This window comes from Monomorium pharaonis, unplaced genomic scaffold (assembly GCF_013373865.1).
Source record: "Monomorium pharaonis isolate MP-MQ-018 unplaced genomic scaffold, ASM1337386v2 scaffold_361, whole genome shotgun sequence".
In the NCBI taxonomy this organism is placed as follows: Eukaryota; Metazoa; Arthropoda; class Insecta; order Hymenoptera; family Formicidae; genus Monomorium; species Monomorium pharaonis.
In genome coordinates this window covers 1,372-25,540 of record NW_023415650.1, presented here as the reverse complement: position 1 = coordinate 25,540, position 24,169 = coordinate 1,372, and the positions used below count along the sequence as shown (strand labels likewise).

The window sequence follows — 24,169 nt, the reverse complement described above, 5'->3', positions numbered from 1 at the left end:
ACGGTGCTCCGATGTTGGAAATTTCAAACACGCCGGTACAACTTTCGCCGTGATTAAGAGGAAGATCGCTTCTGCCTGACGCCAGATTCTACGCAACGGGTATTCTGATTAATAATTCGTGACATGGTACAAGGGAGGGAAAAGGGCGAGGTCCTACGGGTCCTCGCGGCTTTGCCTCACCGGGAGTTGCCGAACATCGGGTAACTGTCTTCCGTTACACGCGCGGAAGAACAAAACCGATCGCTGTCGTGTCATCGGAAACTTGAAACACGCTCGACTAACTTTGCCGCAATTAAGGAGCGAGCGGAGTAAATGGCGCAATTTTGGACGCTCTCCAGGGCGACGCGCGCTCGGAATACAATAGCTCTTTGGTCGATAAAATTTTTAAATCAGAAGCGTTACACGCGATTAGAAGACGTATCGCGAGCGCAATGTAACGTTATCGAACGAGAACAACTGCGAGAAGCGAGAGGGAATAAACGTAGGTAAGATACTGAACGCGAATTTCTCGCGTTACACGTGTACAACGCGCGAGCACGTTGTATCCCGCGAGAACATTCGATGCATATCCATATATCTGCCCGTGGAAGTCTGAGACACGTACACAAAACACCGGACTCCATCCCACTGTAAGACGTTGTACTCTTGAGAACGGTTGCAGTTTTCTCGCTGGTGCCTCGCGCCGAGAGAGCGAGGGGTGAGAAAGAAGGGAGGAAATGCGGAAAAACAGTCACGTTTATCATGGAGCTCGGGCGGCAGAATAGCGCGAGAGGCGGAAATGCGGGAGGTATAAGCGTAGGAGAATGGCCTACGCATAAGAATAAAGTGCTGTAATGTACAGTGTCTCTCGCCCCTCGCCGTAAAGAAGAATGCTAAATGTCTCGTTGCGCGGAAACACTCGACACAATGATTTCATTACATAAAGTTTGTACGAAACATAAGTCAGCATGACACCCCTTATTCTGTCGTTAGCAGTCAGTTATTAACACTTCTTTGTTTTCTGATACCTTTTAGCATTCGTGTTCCTCGTTAATTTTCAGCTTTTACAAGTATATAACAATCATTAAGCAATTTTTACATGTCCTTTAATATTTTTAGAAAGCATCTGCGTTCAGTTTTAAAAAAATTGTGTACAAATATTTTATAATTGCAGCCGACAATATCAGAGAAATGCATGTTTTAATACAAAAATTAATATTTTGTAATACAAAAATTTTAATACAAAAATTCAATTACAAACTTAAAGAAAATAACTTAAAAAAAAAAAATACTTTTATACCTTAAAGCTTTGACATTCTAAACTACAAAAACGAAAATAGTTCCAATGTCGACTGTCTAAAAAGTCGAGTGATTCAGTATGAGTAATCTGAAAATAACGTTTTTAATATATACAAAAAATATAAATTAAAGAGGTGTATTACATTTTAAACAATGCATTTTTTATTAACGTAGCGTTACAAATTTGAAACTAATGACAAGATTTTAGCATATATTTATATTTATATTTCAACGCAAATATAATGTCATATTTCAGCCCAAAATTATCGCTTAAATTACATTTTTTTATTAATTCGTGAAATCCTTACAATAAGTAAAACCTAATTGAAAATAAAGAAAACAAAAAAATTCAGCCACAGAAAGAACTCATTCTATACATGAGAGACATCTTGGGTTATTCGTGTCCCAGAGTAAATTTCGGAGATGTCTTGGATGAAGGACACTCACGAACGAAGACTGGCAATATACTAAGTCTGTTCCCTAGATTTCAAACTTTTTTAGGGATGGAGATTTATCCAGGTATTCTTATTATTCAAAAAAAAATAGAGCGGGACACAAACGCTTTAAGTTGTGCATTAAACGTTAAGATTTAATTGTAATTGATGGATTATAATAATAACTGATTAGCTGTAAGATATGATTAAGTGTCAAATTGTGGGTTGTACGTAGATAATCTTTTCATCCTTACTATTTAAAAAATGTATACCTAAAAATTTATTTTACGAGTAAAATAAATTTTAGATTATATAACGAAGAAGTAGAAACAAAAAGTCATACTTGAATATCACGGATGTAAAACAATGTTAAAACAATGCGCTTAAATAGTAAAGTAAAATATAAGTACGATACACAGAGAGAGGAAGAGGGAAAGAGAGGCGTATAGGAAGAGAAACTAGCTACCAGTGACTCTGACACTTTAAAGTGGATTTGCGATAGCTGCAATGCTCGAGAAAATAAACCGGTTTATCACATCGGGCTTTTATATACATATATACTAATTCTATATAACGTAATATACGCACTATGTATTCGTAGAGAAAACAAAACTAATACACAAGTAATAGAATAATTATATAATCGAATTATCATGTAGAATTACTGAGGAAATAAACTTCTCTTACATCAAAATCAAATTATTAAAGAAATGTAGAAATAAAATCTTCTGTCTCTTCGTGAATGAAATGTTATCGATATATGTATAATGTTATTTTGTTACATAGTAGACATGAAAAATAATGTAAATATGAGAGAGTCGTGGGACTCGCCGGGAAAGGGCGTAGTACGCCCAGGAAAGTGCTGAGGTCGACGTGTCCGTCTTTTTCCACTTGCGAGGCGACGCAGTAGAAATCGACGAGTTTGCGCGGCAAGGGTGCACTCACAGCGCGCAGAGGCAGAGCAGACCACGCTGGTACATGCGCAATAGTGTATTGATCCTGCAAATTTCAGATGCACGTACCAGCATCCCAGTGGTCCAGCGGCTGTACACAATGTCATTTCTGCTCGACGTTCTTCCGGCGTTTCGCGAGCGGAACGGTCCGCACGAGTAATGAAAGCCGGATTGAAGTCCGCCTGGAATACCGTCGACTGATAAACGCGCGCTAGAGATCGAACATATCCCAGATTTACGGCAGATTATGATACACAAGAAGGGCACGGGATAAAAGCGTCGTAATTTAGAGAACGAGTACGAGGAAACCGTGGAGGCCGAAGCGCAAGTATGCCACAATTTTTAGATTACGTTCGATACATGTATAGATGCCGACTTCGATACTCGTAAATATATCTATAGTTGCTCGGTGAAATTGATAAGTTGTAAAAATATAGACGCAATGAACGGTTTTCGAAATACAGTTTTCATTTCAGAATACTTTCCTATGGATAATTATAGTGTAAAAGCGACAATAATTACATATAGAAACGATTGTTTATGTTCAAATGTTGTGAAAAATAACAGTATAATATTTTAGATATTATTTTATAGAAATAATGTATTTTTTAAACTTACATTATTTGTAAATGTATTTATACAATACATACAATTTTATACAATTAATATATCCGTGAGTTACGTTAATTTATGTTATCTGTACAATGATTCTAGCAGAAAAAAATTGTGCTACTCGAATACTTTAGGACGCAAAATTATATACAAGTATAAATCCGATGTCAATAATCTTGCAAATTTCACTTTACATATTAATCTCTCAATATTTGATATACTTCTTGTAAAAATTAATACGGACAAACGGGTATGCTTAATGCAACAGGTTCATAATTCTACAACTAACAACTCGCAAAGCTTGGCTATCGAAATAGTATTATAAGTATTAATTAAATTAAATTAAAAGTAGCTTTTAGTTGGGAGAATTACGAAAACAGTATAAACAATAATTGAATAAAAACGAATCAAATGTAGAATAACTTCTATTACTATAATATTATAAGAAAATTTTTATTCCTTATTTTATTTGCTTTCTGAATAAGGAACAATTTTATGTCAATTTATAGAATATCCTTTCTTAAAAAAAGCCATGTTCGGTTTATTAATATTTCTGTACAGGATGTTTTCGATGAGCCTTGTCTAATCACGCACGTTTAAATCGCAAGACAAAATGATTTTCTCCTTAATCATCCTGATTCTTTCTGTGGGAATCTGCTACAGCAATCCAGACGCTAAAAGACTTTACGATGATTTGCTCTCAAATTATAATCGACTGATACGACCTGTGTCTAATAATACTGATACTGTTATCGTAAAATTAGGACTCCGTCTCTCACAGTTAATAGACCTTGTACGTAACATATATATTTTATGCAATAATATAATTATGCTATAATAAAAAATTATCATAATAAATTGATATGCAATACGTATGTAAATTGCATCGGTACAACTGGTACAACTTTTTTTAACAAACCTGACATTTGCAGAATTTAAAAGATCAAATCTTAACGACGAACGTCTGGTTAGAGCATGTAAGTTGTTGTAAAAAAAAAATTTTAACTGCAAATGAAAAGATCAACATATGACCAAAGTTGAATTATTTCAGGAATGGCAGGGACCATAAATTCCAGTGGGATCCTTCGAATACGGTGGTGTCACTGAACTCTACGTGCCCAGCGAGCATATATGGCTGCCCGACATTGTACTTTATAACAAGTACGTGATGCTGCGTGATATCGTAGTATCGCTTTTACGAATTATCGCGATGAGAAAATATAAGCACGCTGCGCATGATGTACTGCAAATTGCGTTTCTAGTTTTATTGATTCTTCCTCCAAATATTGTAAATTATAAATTTAAAAAATTTATAACGCCTCGAAATAACGAGCCTTATTTTCAGTGCGGACGGGGAATACGGTGTGACGACTATGACTAAAGCCATTTTGCACTACACCGGCAAAGTGCTTTGGACCCCTCCGGCAATTTTTAAATCCTCTTGCGAAATAGACGTTAGATACTTTCCCTTCGATCAGCAAACCTGTTTCATGAAATTCGGCTCATGGACGTACGATGGTTTCCAAGTAAGTAAATCAATTGTCTTAATATAATACAAAGTATAATTTGTTATCTTTAAAGACAAAGCATAATTAATTAAAAGATCATGTCTACTCTAATGTGTTACACTCTCTCCCACTTAAAAATATCTTCTTCAGATCGACTTAAAGCACATTAATCAAAATGTGGGGTGACAAGGTCGAAGTAGGTATCGACCTGCGAGAATATTATCCAAGTGTGGAATGGATATATTGGGTGTTCCGGCAGAACGTCACAAAAATACTACCCGTGTTGTCTCGAGCCCTATCCCGACATTTTCTTCAACATAACTTTACGTCGAAAAACGCTGTTCTACACGGTGAATCTTATAGTGCCGTGCGTCAGCATTTCTTATCTGTCGGTTCTTGCCTTTTACTTGCCGGCCGATTCTGGAGAGAAGATCGCTCTCTGCATTAATATCTTGCTATCGCAGACCATGTTCTTCTTACTAATATCCGAGATTATACCATCCACGTCGCTGGCGCTACCGTTGCTCGGCAAGTATCTACTTTTCACGATGATCCTAGTCGGACTGTCGGTCGTGATAACGATCATTATTCTGAATGTGCACTATCGCAAACCGAGCACTCATAGAATGGCACCTTGGGTGAGAAGAATCTTCATCAGAAGATTGCCAAAGCTACTTTTGATGAGGGTACCCGACGATCTTCTCAATGATCTTGCCGCGCATAAAATACATGGAAGAGGAAAATCAGCAAAGAAAAGCAAGTTTAACGCTGCTATCGCGGCTGCGGCGCAATCATCGATAATATCTTCGCCGGATTCTGCCCGTCATCAACGAATCGACGGTATAATCTCTTTAAATAGGTTAACAGATCTTTAATTATTGCTCATACGCACTGATTATTTTAATTTCAATTTTAATTTTAACTTTAATTAATATTTATCCATTTTATACCTCTAATCAATCAAAATTAACATCCGTGCAATATTATAAAAAAATATCAACACACGTAAAACATGTTTATATAATTTTATATATTATAAATGACAAGGAAATGATTATATGTAATTATCGGCATTTTAGGTTGCAACGGTTTACATAGAACAACTGCTCATAACCGATTTTTAGTCGGTAGTTTAGGATATAATGGACTCCCAACAGTCATGTCTGGTCTTGACGAGTCGTTGAGCGATGTAACGCCAAAGAAAAATACCCTTTCGAGCTGGAAAAGGCTTTGCACAATGTCATGTTCATCCAGCACCACATACAACGCCAGGATGAATTTAATGCGGTACATTCTCTTTTAGAAATCCAATAACACAAATAAAAGAAAGAACCAAAAAATAATTATAATGCAAGAATCCCAAAGAAATTATTTTAAAAGAGAGACATTTAATAATTTCTATTGTTTCTGAAGATACAAAAATATTATTACGAATAAAAACGATATGTATGAATGATTGAGGAACAATTCCATAATAAAAGAAAAAAATATTCAAAATTATTTTGCTCTCTTTAATAAATATATACATTCCGAATGCTCGTTAAAATATATCATTTTGTATAATCTGTACTATGTTTTCCATTATGTGATTGCAGGAAGATCAAGATTGGGGTTTCGTCGCGATGGTTCTCGATCGTCTGTTTCTGTGGATGTTCACGATAGCTTCAATAGTTGGAACCTTCACTATCCTATGCGAAGCACCGGCACTCTATGACGACACGAAACCGATTGATATGGAATATTCCTCTGTTGCTCAACAGCAATTTCTGCCACCTGGTCAGGAGTTGCTGAAGAATATCGTATAAGCGTATTCGTTCGAGCACGCGCGATGTGTTTCTATTATCAGCATGAAAGGGAAGCGGCGAACTGTCTTTCCGAGTATAGCAAGTTGTGATAGGTCATGACCATGGAACCGAAGAACCATTTCCAAACGCGAAATGCAGTTCGCAATCGTTCATTATATATATTATAATTCGTACTCGACATTCAAATTATATCTAGATAAATTATAGTCTTAAATTTTAAGACGTATATATGGAGAATTTTAAAACCGAATATAACTACAACATTAGTATATATATTCGGTTCTAGGAACTGGCCTAATGATGAAAACGTGATTTAATTCTGAAACAGACAATTCGCTGGCTTGCCTCGTGAGCGACGATTACAACACGATTATATTCCCGAAACAATTTGTATTTGTATCTACTATTATACGCGCAAATAGTGTGCGACTCGTTCTTTGATAATGATGACGTCTATTGATGTTTGCAATGTTACAACAGAAGACTTCACGATAGATATCATTTGTAAAACTTTTGGTAACGTTGGTTACACAGACGATATATAACAGTGGTATCTTATTCGCACATTAAAATCTATATATAGGACTTTCATGCTCCAATTAATATCTTCCCGAAGAGCAATCAATTCATATATGTAGCGTAGTTTTTCGATAAATTATAACTGAACTTTTTTCATTACGAGAATACGCATATACATATACATACGTGTGTGTGTGTGTGTGTGTGTGTGTGTGTGTGTGTGTGTACACACATATATATATACACACACATACACACTTTGTTCGATATACCGATGTACGCATTGAAAGCCAAAATAAAAATTAAAAAATCAAAAGTTAATTAAATCTTTTCTTTATTAAATAAGATAATATATCTTAACCTGGAAATACGAACACGTTTACAACTGAATATATGTTTTATTATTTCATATATTATACAAAAGTATGATACAATACTTGCGATAATACGTGTGAAATAAACATAAAGTAGATAGAACAAAATATATTTTCACGTTTAAGACTAGTTTAATATCTTATTGTTAGTGCCTGAATTTGAAATAATATATTTGTTTATGAGATAAATTATAGTTTATTATATATTAATTAAATATATTATATATTATTTTAAAAAATTATCGGGAATTATAGTGAAAGATAGAGCAAACGCAGAAAATATTACAGGATAGGTAATATTAAAAAATATACGAAAAATTAAAATCTTTAAATTAATAAAAATCATTATTTCATCAAACATAGCAAATTGACAAACATCATGATTTTAATTGTTATAATTATTTAACAAAAATTTAATATAAATCTTTAGAAATCAAATGCTTTCAGTCTAATTATTTTATTATATAATTAAAAGCCTAGAACGCACTGACATATCAGAACGTTCAACTTCTAATTTATATTAGAATTGCACTAGCAAAAAATGTTCAGCGATAGAAGAACTTTAAAAATATCGAGTTTTACGTTTTAAAAGTGTTTTAAAAGGAATTCATCAAAAAGTGACTAAAAACAAGTTACATGAACAAATAAAAATTGAGGACAATAATCATAATAATAATTACACAAAGATACTAGAAACCAGGTTCTTTTGGAACAATAAGGCTCCCTGAGTTGTTCCAATCCATACAAGATCAGACTCAAGATGTGCGCGCGCGCGCGCGTGTGTGTGTGTGTATGTGTGTAAAAAAACAAAATTTAGAAAGAGAGAAGAAGCACGAGAATTGATTATATAGAGTAAAAGGATTTAAAAACATCAATTACTTCAATGAGGAAAGAGGAACAAAAAATTACTTCGTTTTTATTATTTTGGCATTTCTCTGCAAAGCTTTAATTTTTCACTGCCAAACATTCTCAGGTGTTTTCCAGTACTACATTTCTTCAAATTAAAAAAGATTCTTCGTAGAAGACATGCTAAATAAACAAATGTCTTAGAATAATGATTAATAGTTATTTACTTATACTGTGCTATTTACTACATTCTGGCACCATTGAAGACATATTCTTAACAAATGTCGTACATTTAATAAATCGCAATGAATAATAAAATGGACCTAAGCTACCATTTAATAGTAATTAAATAAAATTAAAATACATCGTAATTATAGAAAAACATATAATGTATTTTAAAACTACGTCATATAAAACCCCAATGTTATTATTTGCATAATTTATTTAAAATTATAAGATTTTGTTTCTTTGAAACTGTACAAAATAAAAATAAACATTATTTGGTGAATAAATCTTGAACTTTAAAAAATAGTTGGTTGAACATGGTAAATAAGAACATAGTATAAAATTAATTTATTTATCTGTGATTGTGTCTAATAGTTACTGCTATTGGTTGTTAATTGCTAATCATTTAACCAAGTAACAAAACTTTTATTAACAGTCATTGATATAGGGATAACAGAGAAATAGATATAAAAAATATGATTACACACACACACACACACACACACACACACACACACACACACACACACACACACACACACACACACACGCACGCACGCACGCACGCACGCACGCACGCACGCACGCACGCACACGCACGCACGCACGCACGCACGCACACGCACACACGCACGCACGCACGCACGCACGCACACACGCACACACGCACATATATATATTGGTTTGTGAATTTCATCAAAGCAGTGTTTCTCAATTAATAAAGCATTGCTCATTTTGATATTTGTAAAATGCTATCGCTCAAAAGTAATCTTTAAAAAAATGAACAAGTATATCATAAAATCTTTTATTGGAAGCTTGATGTTATCCTATAATACTAAACTGTAATACTAATTTAATACTGCTTGAAAAAATAGATTCTTTTTCTATAGCTATAAAAATTTAGAAAAATAAAAGATGAATATAAAATAAATTTAAATGATTGAGAAATACTGCGTTATATCTCTTGAACTGTTCATCAAACTCACTCGTTGTGGAATGTTATCTGTTTGGCTATCTAGGTTAATATACAGGCAAAATTATGTCATGATATATGTAAGAAAGTAAGAACAATAATGCACAGGTCAATCTGTTTCACTTATCTAACTTATTGTGGATTTTAAAATTCGAAACTTATAATCGACAAATGCATCCATCACAATTCTTGACGTTTCAATAAGACTATGCTATTATAAATTTACCTACAGTAAATATATCTCTCCAGTCTCTATTGTACTGTCTAAATATACTGTTAAAAACAAATTAAATAATAAAATCGTATATTAAATTAATAACTAATATGAAATTTGAATTGCATATTAATTTTTTAGTAAAAATTAAAAAGTAATTTTTCAGTGAAATGTGGAAACCTGCTAGAAAAATTTTAATATAAAATATCAGAATACAAGATGGAAAAGTTTAAATGCTCGTGAATCTATTGATACCACATGATGAAACAGTTATTGAAACTTAAATGATATAAACCAGAGAAAGTTCGGTCTAACACCGAGAAATTATATTATTCAAGATTATACTTCTTAATCTGACTTGGGATAAAGAAAGTATGGAACACATCAGATTACGATGCCGCAAGACACGAAAGTCACTTTTAAAAGATTTCTCTTCTGCTGCCCTAATGCTTATCAGTTTTATTTTCTTTGCATAAATATAAATAATTTTTTAAATAAAAAATTAAATGTAACTTATATGCCCTTATCATGCTAGAGGTTTGTAAACCTTCTTTCATTGTAAAAAATATATGTTATTTTTTTATAATGCGCTTATATGATATATATTCGGCTAAATTCGCGGAGGCACGCTTAGATATATACTTATGCTGCCGCATATCAAGTTTCATAGGAAGAAAACTAGTTTATATTCTTTGTAAATACTATTCTTCCAAGTTATATATTTGGTATAATATAAAAATAAAAATACACGAGAATAATATTTTGGACACGAAATAAAACGGCTTTCATAGTTATCATTATTTCGTCTACTTTGTTTATACTTATGAATATCATAATATAATTGAATTCATTAAGCATATAAAATTACTATATAAAATAGTATACTAATATACTATTATAAAATAGTATAATTACAACATTATATTGTAACACCTAAAATATTCGAGATCAAATTTGAATAATTCAAATTTAAATAACGTAAAACAATAAAAGTGTCCAAAAGTATTCTCGTCTCCAACTTTCCAACGATGACATCGCATATATAATTTTTATTTTACAATGAAAATCTAAAAGCACAAAAGACTTCTATATAATATACTAGATTAGTACTATGTTAATGATAATGTTTCAAATAAAATTCCTATTTAAGTAAATCTCATTATAAAATCACGTAAATTTAAATATTAAAAAATATTAATTTTATATACAACTAAAATATTAATATATTTTATTTTTATTGTATATAATTCTAACATTTTTATTTAAAAAACTAAATAATTTAATGAGAATTTTATTATGTTCTGGAAAGGCAAAAAGTAAAGTCACATGAATATGCAGAACGCAATTAACTAATATTTTTTATAAATTTCTTTGCAATAAGATAATAAAAAAAGAATTTAGAAAAATAGAAAAGGATTATTTTCTTCGTATATTAGGTCTGCCTTTGCGAAATATATTTGTAATTCTTTCCTTATAAATCACACTTTGTATCACTTCTTGCCTTACAATTGCATGTTTTAAAATATAAAATATAAATATCTAGTATTATTATATAAAAGTCTGTGATATTCATAATCAATGTCACTTTTATCTGTCACAATCTAGAGTTCATATACTCATCTATATCTTCTAAATTTCACACATGTTAGATTAAACAGAACTTGACTTCGATAAATTTTTATTCGCGTATTATAATGCAATGATCTTTTTAAGTTTGAAGAATCACGTAAGAATATGTAACTTACACTCTTAACGATTCTTCTTTCCTGTCCTGTGTGATAAGCGAAGGGATATCGATCAGCTCTTTATAAATTTGTAAAGCATCTCGATACACGGGAGGCTGGAATCTAAATGTAATTCGCACTTGTAATTTTAAAATCAACCTTTCCACGTGCCAATATAATTTTTGCAGTTTGGACAGAAGTGATGAACGCTCATGAAAGCATTCATACAGTATGGCAGGCATGAACAGAGGCAGCATCTGAAATAAGAGAATATCAAATTTATCTAAAATTAAAGCTATTTATAAGAACATTGACAATTAACAAAATCATTTTGCATCGCATTTACATAATATTTTGTCACAAATACAATTTTTTACGCAACAATATGCAATATTTTGTAAAAAATGATGCAAATTGATAATTATCAATTAAAAATCGCTTTACATTTCAATAGTTAAGTAATAAAAAAAACTTCATTAAAAGATATAATTAATATGTGAAATTTAAAATAAATGCAAATTACAAATATGTAATGCAAGTTTCTTGACTCACCCAAGTAAGCAAAGTACAATGCAGCAAATGTGAGCGCTCGGTTGATGATCCGATATTGTGGTAGTTTTGATATCGGCGTGACATGTCGGACAGGTCATTTTTACTGCGTTTGGCCCGAGAGTATACACTACGTGTTGTTGAATGACCCGTACTTCCGTCTGCGGTACGGAATTCAACTCCGCGTTGAAACTCCGCGGTTGTGATGTTGATTGGCTCGAGCCCGGGTAAACTGACGGTGTAGGCATTGTTGTTTGATTTGGCGGCTGACTGTCTAAAATTGAATAAGATTTATATAAGATTTATTCTCCTATATACATAGTTTTTTTATCATCAAAAATCAACAAATAAAAAATCAATCATAATTTTTGTTATAATCTATTATAAAAGAAATAAATAAAAATATATATACACAACATTTACAAATTTGCAAATAATATTTTTCAATTTTCAATCAAATTCCTTTTATATATCAAGATATCACGTACATGGCATAGGCATTTGTATTGGCGTGTTTCCCAAGGGGTATGGTGTGGGAAGAACTGGTGGTGCTCCTCCTGTGTTAGCTATGGCTTCCTCGTAAGACGGCGGAGCCGTTGGTAGAGGAGCCGAAGGTTGAGCCGCATGAAGACCTATGTTCTTCTCCATTTTTCCTAAAAACAAAAAGAGAAAGTTACAATCAATAACAATATTTTATATTCAAAGATAATAATATATATTGAAATATAAAAACTAAATAAATTATTTGTCTTTGTAACATAAAAAATATTCTCAAATTTTTCAGAGATATATTTCCTCTCACATTCTATATTTTTTCTTTGTTATAGTAAATAATTTATATAAATATAAATAACAATCTTTCAACTTATATGTTTTAGTTTTATAATTTCATGATTCATTTTTCACATAATTATAATAAATGAGGAATAATCGAACTATCTACTTCTTTGCATACAAATTATATTAATATACTTTGTTTTTGTTAACATTTTTGTTTGCAATAAAATGCCACGCAAGCAAAACTAAACAAATTTATGACTTTATCCATAAAAAATCGACGCAGAATTGTCGTAATCGTAATTTTTTTGCACAAAATACATCTCCCCCCTGCGCTTATAAAATTAATATTAATACGTTCAAGCAAGTTTCTTAGAAGATTTATAAATGAGGAAATAATACAATTTCGCGGTACATTATCATCAATCTTACAAATGTATTTATGCAACACAATATCACAAGGTTAAACTATCGCGTAAAATAAAGCGTACGTATGTAATAATTATTGTAATACTATTATGATAGTGATAAAGAGATGTATTATCAAAGACTAATAAATTTCTTCGTATAAAACTAATGTAATGTTATAAATATTCTTAAATGTTAAAAAAATAACATTTTTATTATTTATCTTTACAGCAAAAAATCTAAGCTTCAACAAACTTTCAAAACCAAGAGAAAAGATACTTTATGCTCAATTTCCAGGATTTAGACATATTACATCAATAAACTATCTGTGTATGTAGTGCATATAAAAAGATCTAGGAAACACGGAAAAGTGTGGGATCTTAAGATGAAAGGCCACGTAAGTATGTACACGGCATGTAAGAAGACTCGCAATAACATTTAAACGTAAATAACGAATGAGCACACATTTATGTACTGGCGCGCGAATAGAAAGTTGGGCGGATGTTAAGTAACAGAGACACGATATATATTTGCCAGCGGAGCTGTACGTAGAAAGCTCAGAATCCCGAGTGCATGCTAGTGCCTCGTAATATTATATTGTACTTTGAACAATTTACGATATTTTATTTTAAAATTAATATGTTATACAAAAGCGTGAATGCATTTATGGTTTTGCGTTTAAACGAATGTGATCTACATTAATATGAGAATTGACTACGTTACATAAAGAGTTTTCCCGTTGTTTTATCCATAACATTTTTCAATCTTAAAACAAATTGACTATTGACGAAAATAGATCTTCTAGTAATTGGAAATGTGATAATTCTATAATATATAACATCTTATTTAATTAAATAATGTTAACGCAAAATTTCAAATAGTTTTCTTATATTTATGTATAATTATTTTAGAAAATAATCATGAGAGAAATCTCTCACAAAAAAATGATTCTTTTTCTCGTATATCATACTTTTGCCAAGTGAAATGAATTGTTTCAATCTCCGTTTCCGTGTTATTCAGTGCTTCCGCTAGGAAATGGAAAACTATACAGACCATTAACGAATAAAGAGTTGGATTTTAAGAGAAGCTTCCATGAAATTGTAACATGTTTTTAATTGATAGCGAATGCAAGCGTATACGAGACGAAACATAAGTTTATTACACATTAGTATGTTACAGATAGATTTCCTTGAAATGTTTCCGCGTTGTCGTGATTTCTCCGGAGCTTCTATTACATACTCGTTTCTGATCGGATAAGAAGAGAACAATAAACTATGAGTAATGCGGATATAATAAAAGTTATCTCGAATTATCACTACTTGTTTTCAAATAAGAAATCATAACGCAAAATTATATGATTATACGACTTATCTATTTATATTTATTTATTTAAATATTTTTCTTTAAAAAATGCTGTAAAGTATTAATGTTATTTCTATATTCTTTTACTACTAAATTTTCTTTAAATAATTTATTTTAAAAATTATATATTATATTTAATCAGTATTATATATATATATATATATATATAGTTATTATAAAACATTAATTAAATTTGATAAAAGTGATAAAAGAGATAAGAGAGAGGTGTTATGCATAGGGTACGGTGATAGAAAATTTAAGAAACAATTTATAGATAAAATAAGACAAAAATCAAGAATAACAAAATTGCGATTAAAGCTTTGTTTTTAATTATAAATATTTCAATATTCAGTACAAAAAGTCCTAAAGTGCACGTAAATATTTAAATATTATAATTTAAAAACAAAACCTGCATTGAAAATGTATTACTCTTGAATTTGTAATTCTGAATGTTTAAATATTCATGCAAAAAAGTGGCAGAAACATAAATATTTAAACGTTTATAATTAAAAAACAAAATCTTAATCACAATTTTATTAGTTTTGATTTCCGTTCTATTTTGTTATCTGAAGTCAATTTTTTAATTTTCCCCTACTTATTGTCGAACGCTTAATTATAAATAAATATAAATAATTAAAGCTTTTATAAAATTTTTTTTATTTCTCTTACCTGTTATCACTTTTATCAAGCTTTTCTTAATTTTTTATAACACTGCAATATATATAAAATTTTTATAACACTGCAATATGTCTAAAATATTTCAAGTACATTATGATTTCAAATATCATAAGAAAATCCTACAAAAATTAAAAAATAATTGACAGTAAACTATACACATATATTACAAATAATTTTGTGTTTTATGAAGGAAAAATTAAATTTAAATGATAAATGAGCTCATTTTTTGTGCTAACGATTATCTGAATCATTAATGGTTATTTGTAAGTCATCCAGAAATTTGACGTCAAAAGAGTTGAGTCTTTCAAACTCTTTTTTTCATAAAAATTAACGAAACAAGCACACAAATTTACGTCATACTCGTATAAAATAAATTTTGATTAGGGATAAAAAACAACTTGCTGACAGATAAAATCTCAATTACGAACGTACACGTATAGATATATGATACTCGAAAATAATTCACGTGAATATTCGATGCATGCAGTTCCTTCGAAAAATTGACGCAGAATACGATTCGCGCGTGTTAAACATCGCGGACAAAGCGATATGTAATGAGTTACAAGCAAAAGGGAACAAGAGTCCATCGTGATGAAACGCCTGGTCGCGCTCATTAAAAAAAAGGAGACAAGATGCCAGACAGTGACGTTACTCACCGTGTGTGTCCTACGGGCAAATTAAGCAACCGTCCACGTAATCGTCGACGAATTAGGTTATCGTCCCTCGACTCGGTTGGGCGTGAGACACGATAGCCAGGCGACAAACCGAACGCCAAGTGCGCGCGTTACGACAAAACTGTCGGCAGATACGTTGTCACCCGTGCGTTATTTCTTGCGTAGCATGAGAGCGAAAGGAAAACGCGCGGCCAAACACGCGAAGAAAAACCGTTGTGTATCACGATCGGATCATCAGAACGCAGGGTTGCCAGGTTTTAGATACATCAATGCGCCAGTCCTGGCAACCGAATGCGCCACATTGCGCCAGTCCTGGCAACATTTTTGCACCAAAACGTTTGAAAACATTTTAAAAGCATATTACAGGACAGATTTTTAACAATACTCATTTCATGGAACTAAAAAGATTTTAATCGTAAATATTCTATTATTTTGTGTACTTCTATTATGTTATCTAAAAAAACTGAATAAAGTTAATTAGTTAGGTAGTAGTATTACAGTTAAATCGATATTTTTTAATTGACAAGAATGCGAATGTGCGAAGAAAAGAAAACGAGATTTTATTTCTCTATAAAAGTATATTTTAATCATGCATCTTATTCTGTAGCATATTCTATAATTTATTTTGAACTACAAAAGTTTGTAGTTTTGTCAACATTATTATCTTCATTCACAGCCTCTACGATATACATATCTTCTTTATATTGCTCATCTTCAAACGCATTTGTGTTTTTACATAAATACATATGTTTATTATTAAAGTTTTCCAACATTTGCTGTGTGCAAACAAAATTTCTACAACAAAATTGGTTTGCATAACAATGTGACTTAATCATGAGTAGTGCATTTAACATTTCAGTTGCCATTCTGTTTCTCATTTTGTCCTTTGATGCATTCATAACACTAAAGACCCTTTCGACCGCTGCATTTGACATTGGCAAAGTTAGAATTTTCAAAACATATTGTGCTATTGTATTAAAAGCTAAAAAATTTCCAGCATTCTTATGTTGTGCTACAATAGGCCAAAAACTAAAACTACTTTCAAATATATTATTTCCGTATAAAAAATTCCAGTTAACATTAATTAATGAATTGTATTCAACTTCAGCTGTACTCAAATCATTTGCATTAATAAATATATCAATAAAGGGAAGATCACAAAATTTTGGTCTGGTAGTGTTAGAAAGGCAGATTTTTGGGTTTAAAAGTTGCATACCTGTAAATAAATCGTGTTACGAAAAGCTTGTGCGGTGGCTCTAATTACTGAAAAAGAACTTAGAAAAACTTAAATATAAAAGAACTCTGTATTACAAAATCGTTGCGTCGTCTGGTGGCAGTCGGACCAATTAAAAGTGGCCCCCTGATGATGGCCAGTCCTGTGATGCGATTTCAAGCCCGGGCACGCTCACGCACACATCGCACTCCCCCTATCCGTGAGGCACGCGCGCTCGGCTGCGATCGGCGTGAGCCGTCGCGCACTCGGCTACGTTCGCGGCTGAGTTTGTCCCTTTCTCCTCTGCCTCTTCCCCCATCTAACGTTTTCTGACTTCGAGCTCCGAGGCGATCGCCGGCGTCTAATGCTTTTTCAGAATATGTTTATCGCGCGGGCGCCGCCGGCTCTCGCGATTATTTTATGATCGGCGCATAATTGTAAAAATAAATATGTACAATTTAATCAATATTTCTTTGTTATTCCATGTAAATTGAATTTACAAATAAAATGTTAAATATATCTTATGGTTAATTAAATTAATTATTTAATTATTTAATTAAGTAAAACGTGCAAAGATTTAAAAAAACTTTTTTCTTCGGTAATTTTACAAACTTCGATAACTTCTCGGGAAAAAAATGTTTCATATAAAAACATATATGAATATATGTACTTATATAAAAGATGTCTATATATCCCGATCAAAAATTTTTCATGTAAAAATATATAAAAATCTGTAGAATTATGTATCAAAAATGTCCATGCAAAATTTTATATTGTATATTTTTATATAATTTTACATAATTTTACATAATTTTATATACTTTTATATAATTCTGATATAATTCTATAAATTTATACATACTTTTACATGAAACATTTTTTATTGAGAAAGAATTATTCATATGTAATTATATATAGTTATGTATAATGATATGTAATCATCTATAATTGTAAATTAGCAATTTTTTCCCGGCAAAAAATTTTTTTATACAAAAGTATGTATAAATCTATAAAATTATATCAAAATTATATAAAATTACATAAAAATATGTAAAATTAAATAAAAATATACAATGTAAAATTTTGCATGGACATTTTTGATACATAATTCTACAGATTTTTACATACTTTTACATGAAAAATTTTTGATCGGGATGTTTATATCAGTTTCCTTTCTTTTGTAAAATTTCTGTTTGATATAAAAGATAATAGTCATACTGAAAAGATAGAAACTAATTAAAATAATAATTTTTGCATTGCTTCTTTTAAAAAAGCTAAGTATGAAAAATTGTTTATATATAATCATATATATTTCGGAATATATGGACAATTTTTTATACTTAGCTTTCTTAAAAGAAGCAATGCGAAAATTATTTTTTAATTAGTTTCTATCTTTTCAGTATAACTATTATTTTTTATATCAACAGAAATTTTAGAAAAGAAAGGAAGCTAATATAAATATATATGGACATATTTTATATATATTTATATGTTTTTATATGAAACATTTTTTCTCGGGTTCACAAAATTAATATTAGGTAAGTTAATATATTTTTTTAAACTGAATTAAGTTAAAGTATTTTTTCTTTCATAATTTTTTCTTTTACATAATAAATTTTTAAAACTTGGGAAAAAATTAACAAGTTTATATATTTCAAAAATATTTAGTTAAAATTAAAAATTAAAATTTATAATTAATAAAGTTAAAAGTCATTAGCTTTTTAACTTTATTATTAATTTTTACTATTTAGTAAAATATTTATAAAATATAACTATTTAACAATTTTCTACATTTTTATAAGAAAAAGGACATTGACAAAAAACTAAAGGAACATGATTTAAAACGTATTTTATTATTATTAAGCGTCGCACAAAAAAAGCAAACTAGAAATTATAAAAATTATAATTATTAATGCATGCGCGATTGTCAAGTTTTTTATTTATCATGTTCGAATTGTTCGAGCAAAAGTCTTTTCTTTATTTATTACTTACTTTACCTTAGTGATGCCAGAAATGGGTCTCTGTCACATTTAGTTATGTGTTTATATAAAAAATGTCTATAGAAACACAACACAGCTTTTTTGTACACATTCATGTCATACATATTTTGTCTTATTTTAAAAATTTAAGAGCTACTACTTTAGAAATAAAATTGTATTTATAAGCCTCGATTCTATCCACGTCTCTGGCAAAGAGTGGATTTCCTATTGCTTATTGTTTGTTATGTCCTATTGCTTATTGTTACTTATTTTTTACGGTGTTAATTGATTCTTTTTTCGCTTATTTTGTATTGTCTGTTGAATATATTTTATGATCTAATCTAATTATAATTGTTTTGATAATCTAGTTTAAACAAACTATGACTTTCTAATTTTAATATAAATATAAATAACGTTTAGCAAAATTAAGTTTTTAAATTAACGTGAATTGAGTTAACACTTAACTTTCAACTAAGTCAGTTTTTCGTTTATTTCACAACTTTTAATTTAAGAAATTAATTTATATGCTATTAGCTTGAACTTGATTTAGTGTAAAAAATATATTAACTTATCCAATATTAATTTTGTGAATTATCAAAGTTTGTAAAATTACCGAAGAAAAAAAGTTTTTTAAATCTTCGCACGTTACTTAATTAAATAATTAAATAATTAATTTAATTACCATAAGATATATTTAACATTTATTTTAAATTAATTTACATGGAATAACAAAAAAATATTGATTAAATTGTACATATTTATTTTTACAATTATGCGCCGATCATAAATAAATCGCGGAGAGCCGGCGGCGCCCGCGCGATAAAACATAGTCTGAAAAAGCGATTAGACCCGGCGATCGCCTCGGAGCTCGAAGTCAGAAAACGTTAGATGGGGGAGAGAGGCAGAGGAGAAAGGGGACAAACTCAGAAGCCGCGAACGTAGCCGAGTGCGCGACGGCTCACGCCGATCGCAGCCGAGCGCGCGTGCCTCACGGATAGGGGGAGTGCGATGTGTGCGTGAGCGTGCCCGGGCTTGAAATCGCATCACAGGGCCAGTCTCTGATTACAGAGTCTCTATACGCGACGTCGTCGCGCTGACATCTGCTGGAGCCCTTAGGAGCCATAATTACGCCAAATTTTATTTTTATGGAGCCACAATTGCGCCAAGCGCCAAATTTTAAATTTTGTGCGCCATTTTGACCTATCAAGGAGCCACATTGGCGCAATTGCGCCAGACCTGGCAACCCTGTCAGAACGACGACTTGCGCGAGACCTGACCTCTCGCGAACACGACGAGTTTTAGATTCCAGAACTTTTCATCTTTGATAACGTAGGACACGCACTTACCAATCGCAACATATAAAGTCTGTTTTTTTTTTGCTGCACGCTGCACTGATGCAACAAATAATTAAAGTGAGATAAATATATTTTTTTCTCTCATCTAACTTACTGCACCAGTGCCAGTAATGCAGCAAAAAAGAACTATAATATATATAAAGATTGGAAGATATTTCGCCAGTGAATAAATAAATTAAGTAAATTCTCTTTACGTCGACCCGACTGGCCAGTTTATTAAACAATTAATAATTACACGACGTTCGACCCCTTGTTCGGGACCTTATATATATAATACTTTTTGTAATTTGGAAACATATATCGTCATTGCACCCATATATGATGTGTAATATTCTTATATATGTATATATATGCCATACACACATCTGTATTTCAAATTTTTTTCATTTTGTAAGTTTGCGATTCTATAAAGCCATAATTAAAAGATCAGTTTTTTAAAAAAATATCGATAAAACAGACAGCACACAAATATCTTTCCTTTCTCACTAGTGCTTGTTTTCGATTTAATTTATATATAAACATAAGACAGAGACTAGTCTCCAGGTCCTAGTCAGGACCTGATAGTCTGATGCTGATGAGGAAAACATTTTCATCTTACCATCTTATCTCATCTCGATCTTATTCCATTGCTCCGGCTCCTCCCATTCATTATGTGATATTAAATTATCTATAGTGATTGTTCATATGGTTTAACCCTGCACTTGGATTTACCAAATGCACATTCCACAACGCATTTGTATATATACGAAATTTGTACATAAAAATTAATAAAAACTAATCAATTGTAAAAAAAAAATAAATTTGTATAGGCTGCATTCCGATATTCACTGCCAGTACTGAAATTCTACAGTGTATGTGACCGTAAACTATAAATTTTCAGTACTGGCAGAATATCGGAACGCAGGCATATAATACAAAACAATTGTACATAATACGATCAGAAACAAAAAACAATTCAACACTAAAAAAATAAAAAAAAAAATAAAAGGAAACTGTTCCCAACTTGTAAAAACTTTCCCAACTAAGGTTTCTCTAAATGTCACAGTCACATTTCATATATATATAGGTATGCATCAATAATAGAATTGGCAATAGTGATTTATATATCCCATGCAGCCCAAAATATTCATCAAACATCCTTATTAAGACATTCTCATATCCGATTATGTCCTATATGTGCATGTTCGTATGATGGGCTGTATCTTACAATAAAATCTAAAAACAGTTTCCTAATGCAACAATCTTGCAATATTAGTTAATTGAGCTGGAGACGAGGTGGTTCAGATTTAGATGTTTGAGGTATATTGCACCCACTCAATCACTAACATTGACTATCTTTTTGCAAAAACTATGGCCACATTTTTTTTTAACATTAGTTGTAATAAATGGAAAATTATAATAATTTAAGAAATATGTATTTAAAAATTATGTGCTCAGAAATATAGATATTAAATAAAATCATAGTAATCAAGTCTTTACTATACAATCAACTTAGTAGAACCGATGTTAAATGTAATAATGCTTCTTTGTATCATGAATAAAATTTTACAATCTATAATTAGAAAAAATTTTACTACACAATTCTAATCAATATAAGGTCAGAAAATGTTAATTACAACTATTATATAAAAAAATTAATGTTATTGAGGGTCCTGTATTATCACTCTTCTGGTCATTTGTCTCGGTTTTGTTCTGCCATTTGTAATGGTGACGATATTAAGCCAATTTAAAGTGCAATCAGCTTCCAGAAGAGTTATATCTGTGACAGCGCCTAAGAACTTGGAGGACATTCCAAATCCTTTACCCTTAATCGAACCTTAGATCCTCTCACATAATATCTAAGTAAAGAATATAAAAGAATATTATTGTAAACAATATCATTTCATTAGTATACAAAACACAGCATATGTCATTAACACATAAAATATTTTTTAAAAAGAAAATTTAGGAGGAAAACGTACTGTCCATTCTTGACAGGTCTCTGACAAACGCAATGGAACTTCCATCCAAATCGATGTACAAGTTCATCGCCAACTACATGAAATATCTCACCAGTTACGACTTTTCCTTCCGGGTCGCCTAACTAAAGTAAAATTATGTATTTAATAAAGAGCAGTTTACATACTCTACGTATGTTATGCGCACTGCGAAAAAGAGACACTTACATCGACAAACTTGAGTTCCGAATTAAGAAAGCGAACGTCCGTGGCGTTTCTGGTTTTTTATCGTCAATGTGCGAGAACTTTTCGTAACTTTGCGCAAAGCCGCTCAATTTTGCCTCAGATTCCGATTGTTCTGTGTTTTCTTTCGTTTGCGTTACGGTCTTCTCAATACCGGGCTCCACGAACGAACGTGACTCATTGGTCTGCCCTTCTGAATCCTTGTTCGTACTGAAACGTTTCGTGGACAAGAAATTCACTCTCAGAACACCTAGAGATCGCAAATGCGTTAACGCTTTCTCGAGACGGTGTATCTTGTTCATGATAACAACAAAACTCCCGTAACTCCCGTTTCTTGTCACACTCGTTTACCGTTGGTAGCTTCAGGTTATGTTATAGGTAAGATAAAAGATTGAGGTTACAGTAGAATTCGACGCGAGTCCGAGCGAGTCGAGCAGTCGAGTCAAGTCGAATTCTATAATCCTGGAAGAGACGTCGTGATTAAAGGTTACGAATTGACTTCAAATTAACATTGTAGCAAAGAAAGAGTTTTTACTCTCCGGTAAGTTTATTAGAAATATAACCTGGAGAAAAAGTAATTCGTTCAATTATTATTTGTAATGTTGTTAATCTCCTTTCCGCTAAAAAGAAGGTTATGTTGTGTTGTAATATATTAAACAGTTTATGTTCTTTTATTTATTTTTATTTAATTATTTCAGATTGTACCTTATTAAGGGCGATTAAATCGATAATGCTGTTACCTTCTACGGTATTAATGTTATAAGTAGGAACTTTCTACATCAACTCCTGTAAATCACATAATTAAATTAAGTCGATTGAGAGTAGTGGGACAACAGCGAAATAGGAAAGGTTAGCTATGAGAGGAGGTAACCACCACGATGCATACACGTTAAAACAAAGTTGGGGTGGGATACATTGGTGAGTACAAAAAAAAGATTATGTGAAAATTCTTATTCTACAGGACTATATTAACTGGAACAATGTTGTATGATTTATTTAGGAGATAGAATTTTAGTCGCTATAAAAGGTGAAAAGAAAAAAGGTATTCTAGTTGGATTGAGCAAAAACAGGCTCCTAAAGTTCCCAGATTTGACAGCAACATCTGGTGCTCATAGATGAATGGGACGCCTCTAGGTACAAGAATACATGTGCCCATTCCACATATACTCCGAACGAAAATGAAAGGGAAGACTCATACTAAGGAGCAGATTATACTAAACTAATAGCGATTGCATCCAGATTCGTGTAATATATCTTCCTTACTATTGTAATTTAGAAATGTCTCAATATCAATAAAATATTAATATTGTAATTCTTATGTAAAAAATGTTTTCTACAGAATTTTTATTATGAAAGCATAACATTCTTTGCATTTATATAATTTTGCACTATTATATAATTTTATTAGATTATACTGTAATACAAACCAATTTTATCTGATTGTATAATTCATCACTCATTATTATAATATAGAAATGTGTCAAATATTTCAGGAAAATGTAATTATCTACTGTGTAAAATATCTCTCC

General features: G+C 31.3%; 1 protein-coding gene and 3 pseudogenes across 1 annotated transcript; 2 read left to right on the top strand and 2 right to left on the bottom strand.

The window, feature by feature from the left end:
* Positions 1–3,875: 3,875 nt before the first annotated feature.
* On the top strand, positions 3,876–7,427 carry LOC118648296 (annotated as a pseudogene).
* Positions 7,428–8,396: 969 nt separating this feature from the next.
* On the bottom strand, positions 8,397–17,628 carry LOC118644215 (lipopolysaccharide-induced tumor necrosis factor-alpha factor homolog). The gene is made up of 4 exons (XM_036294631.1): positions 15,896–17,628; positions 12,503–12,667; positions 12,018–12,288; positions 8,397–11,722 (listed from the first exon to the last, which is right to left on the bottom strand). The coding sequence occupies exons 2-4, from the start codon at positions 12,660–12,662 to the stop codon at positions 11,620–11,622; spliced, it is 534 nt and encodes a 177-aa protein (XP_036150524.1). The 5' UTR covers positions 12,663–12,667; positions 15,896–17,628; the 3' UTR covers positions 8,397–11,619.
* A 4,461-nt stretch (positions 17,629–22,089) lies between these two features.
* LOC118648294 lies at positions 22,090–22,971 on the bottom strand (annotated as a pseudogene).
* Positions 22,972–23,413: 442 nt separating this feature from the next.
* Positions 23,414–23,919, top strand: LOC118648293 (annotated as a pseudogene).
* Positions 23,920–24,169: the final 250 nt, after the last annotated feature.

Bases quoted from the DNA above. Each gene is read 5' to 3' on its own strand.
- LOC118644215 (XM_036294631.1), bottom strand. From the start codon at position 12,662: ATGGAGAAGAACATAGGTCTTCATGCGGCTCAACCTTCGGCTCCTCTA. The intron at 12,289-12,502 runs GTACGTGATATC...ATTCAATTTTAG, and splicing joins AATACAAATGCCTATGCCAT to ACAGTCAGCCGCCAAATCAA. The intron at 11,723-12,017 runs GTGAGTCAAGAA...CTCTTATTTCAG, and splicing joins ATTGTACTTTGCTTACTTGG to ATGCTGCCTCTGTTCATGCC.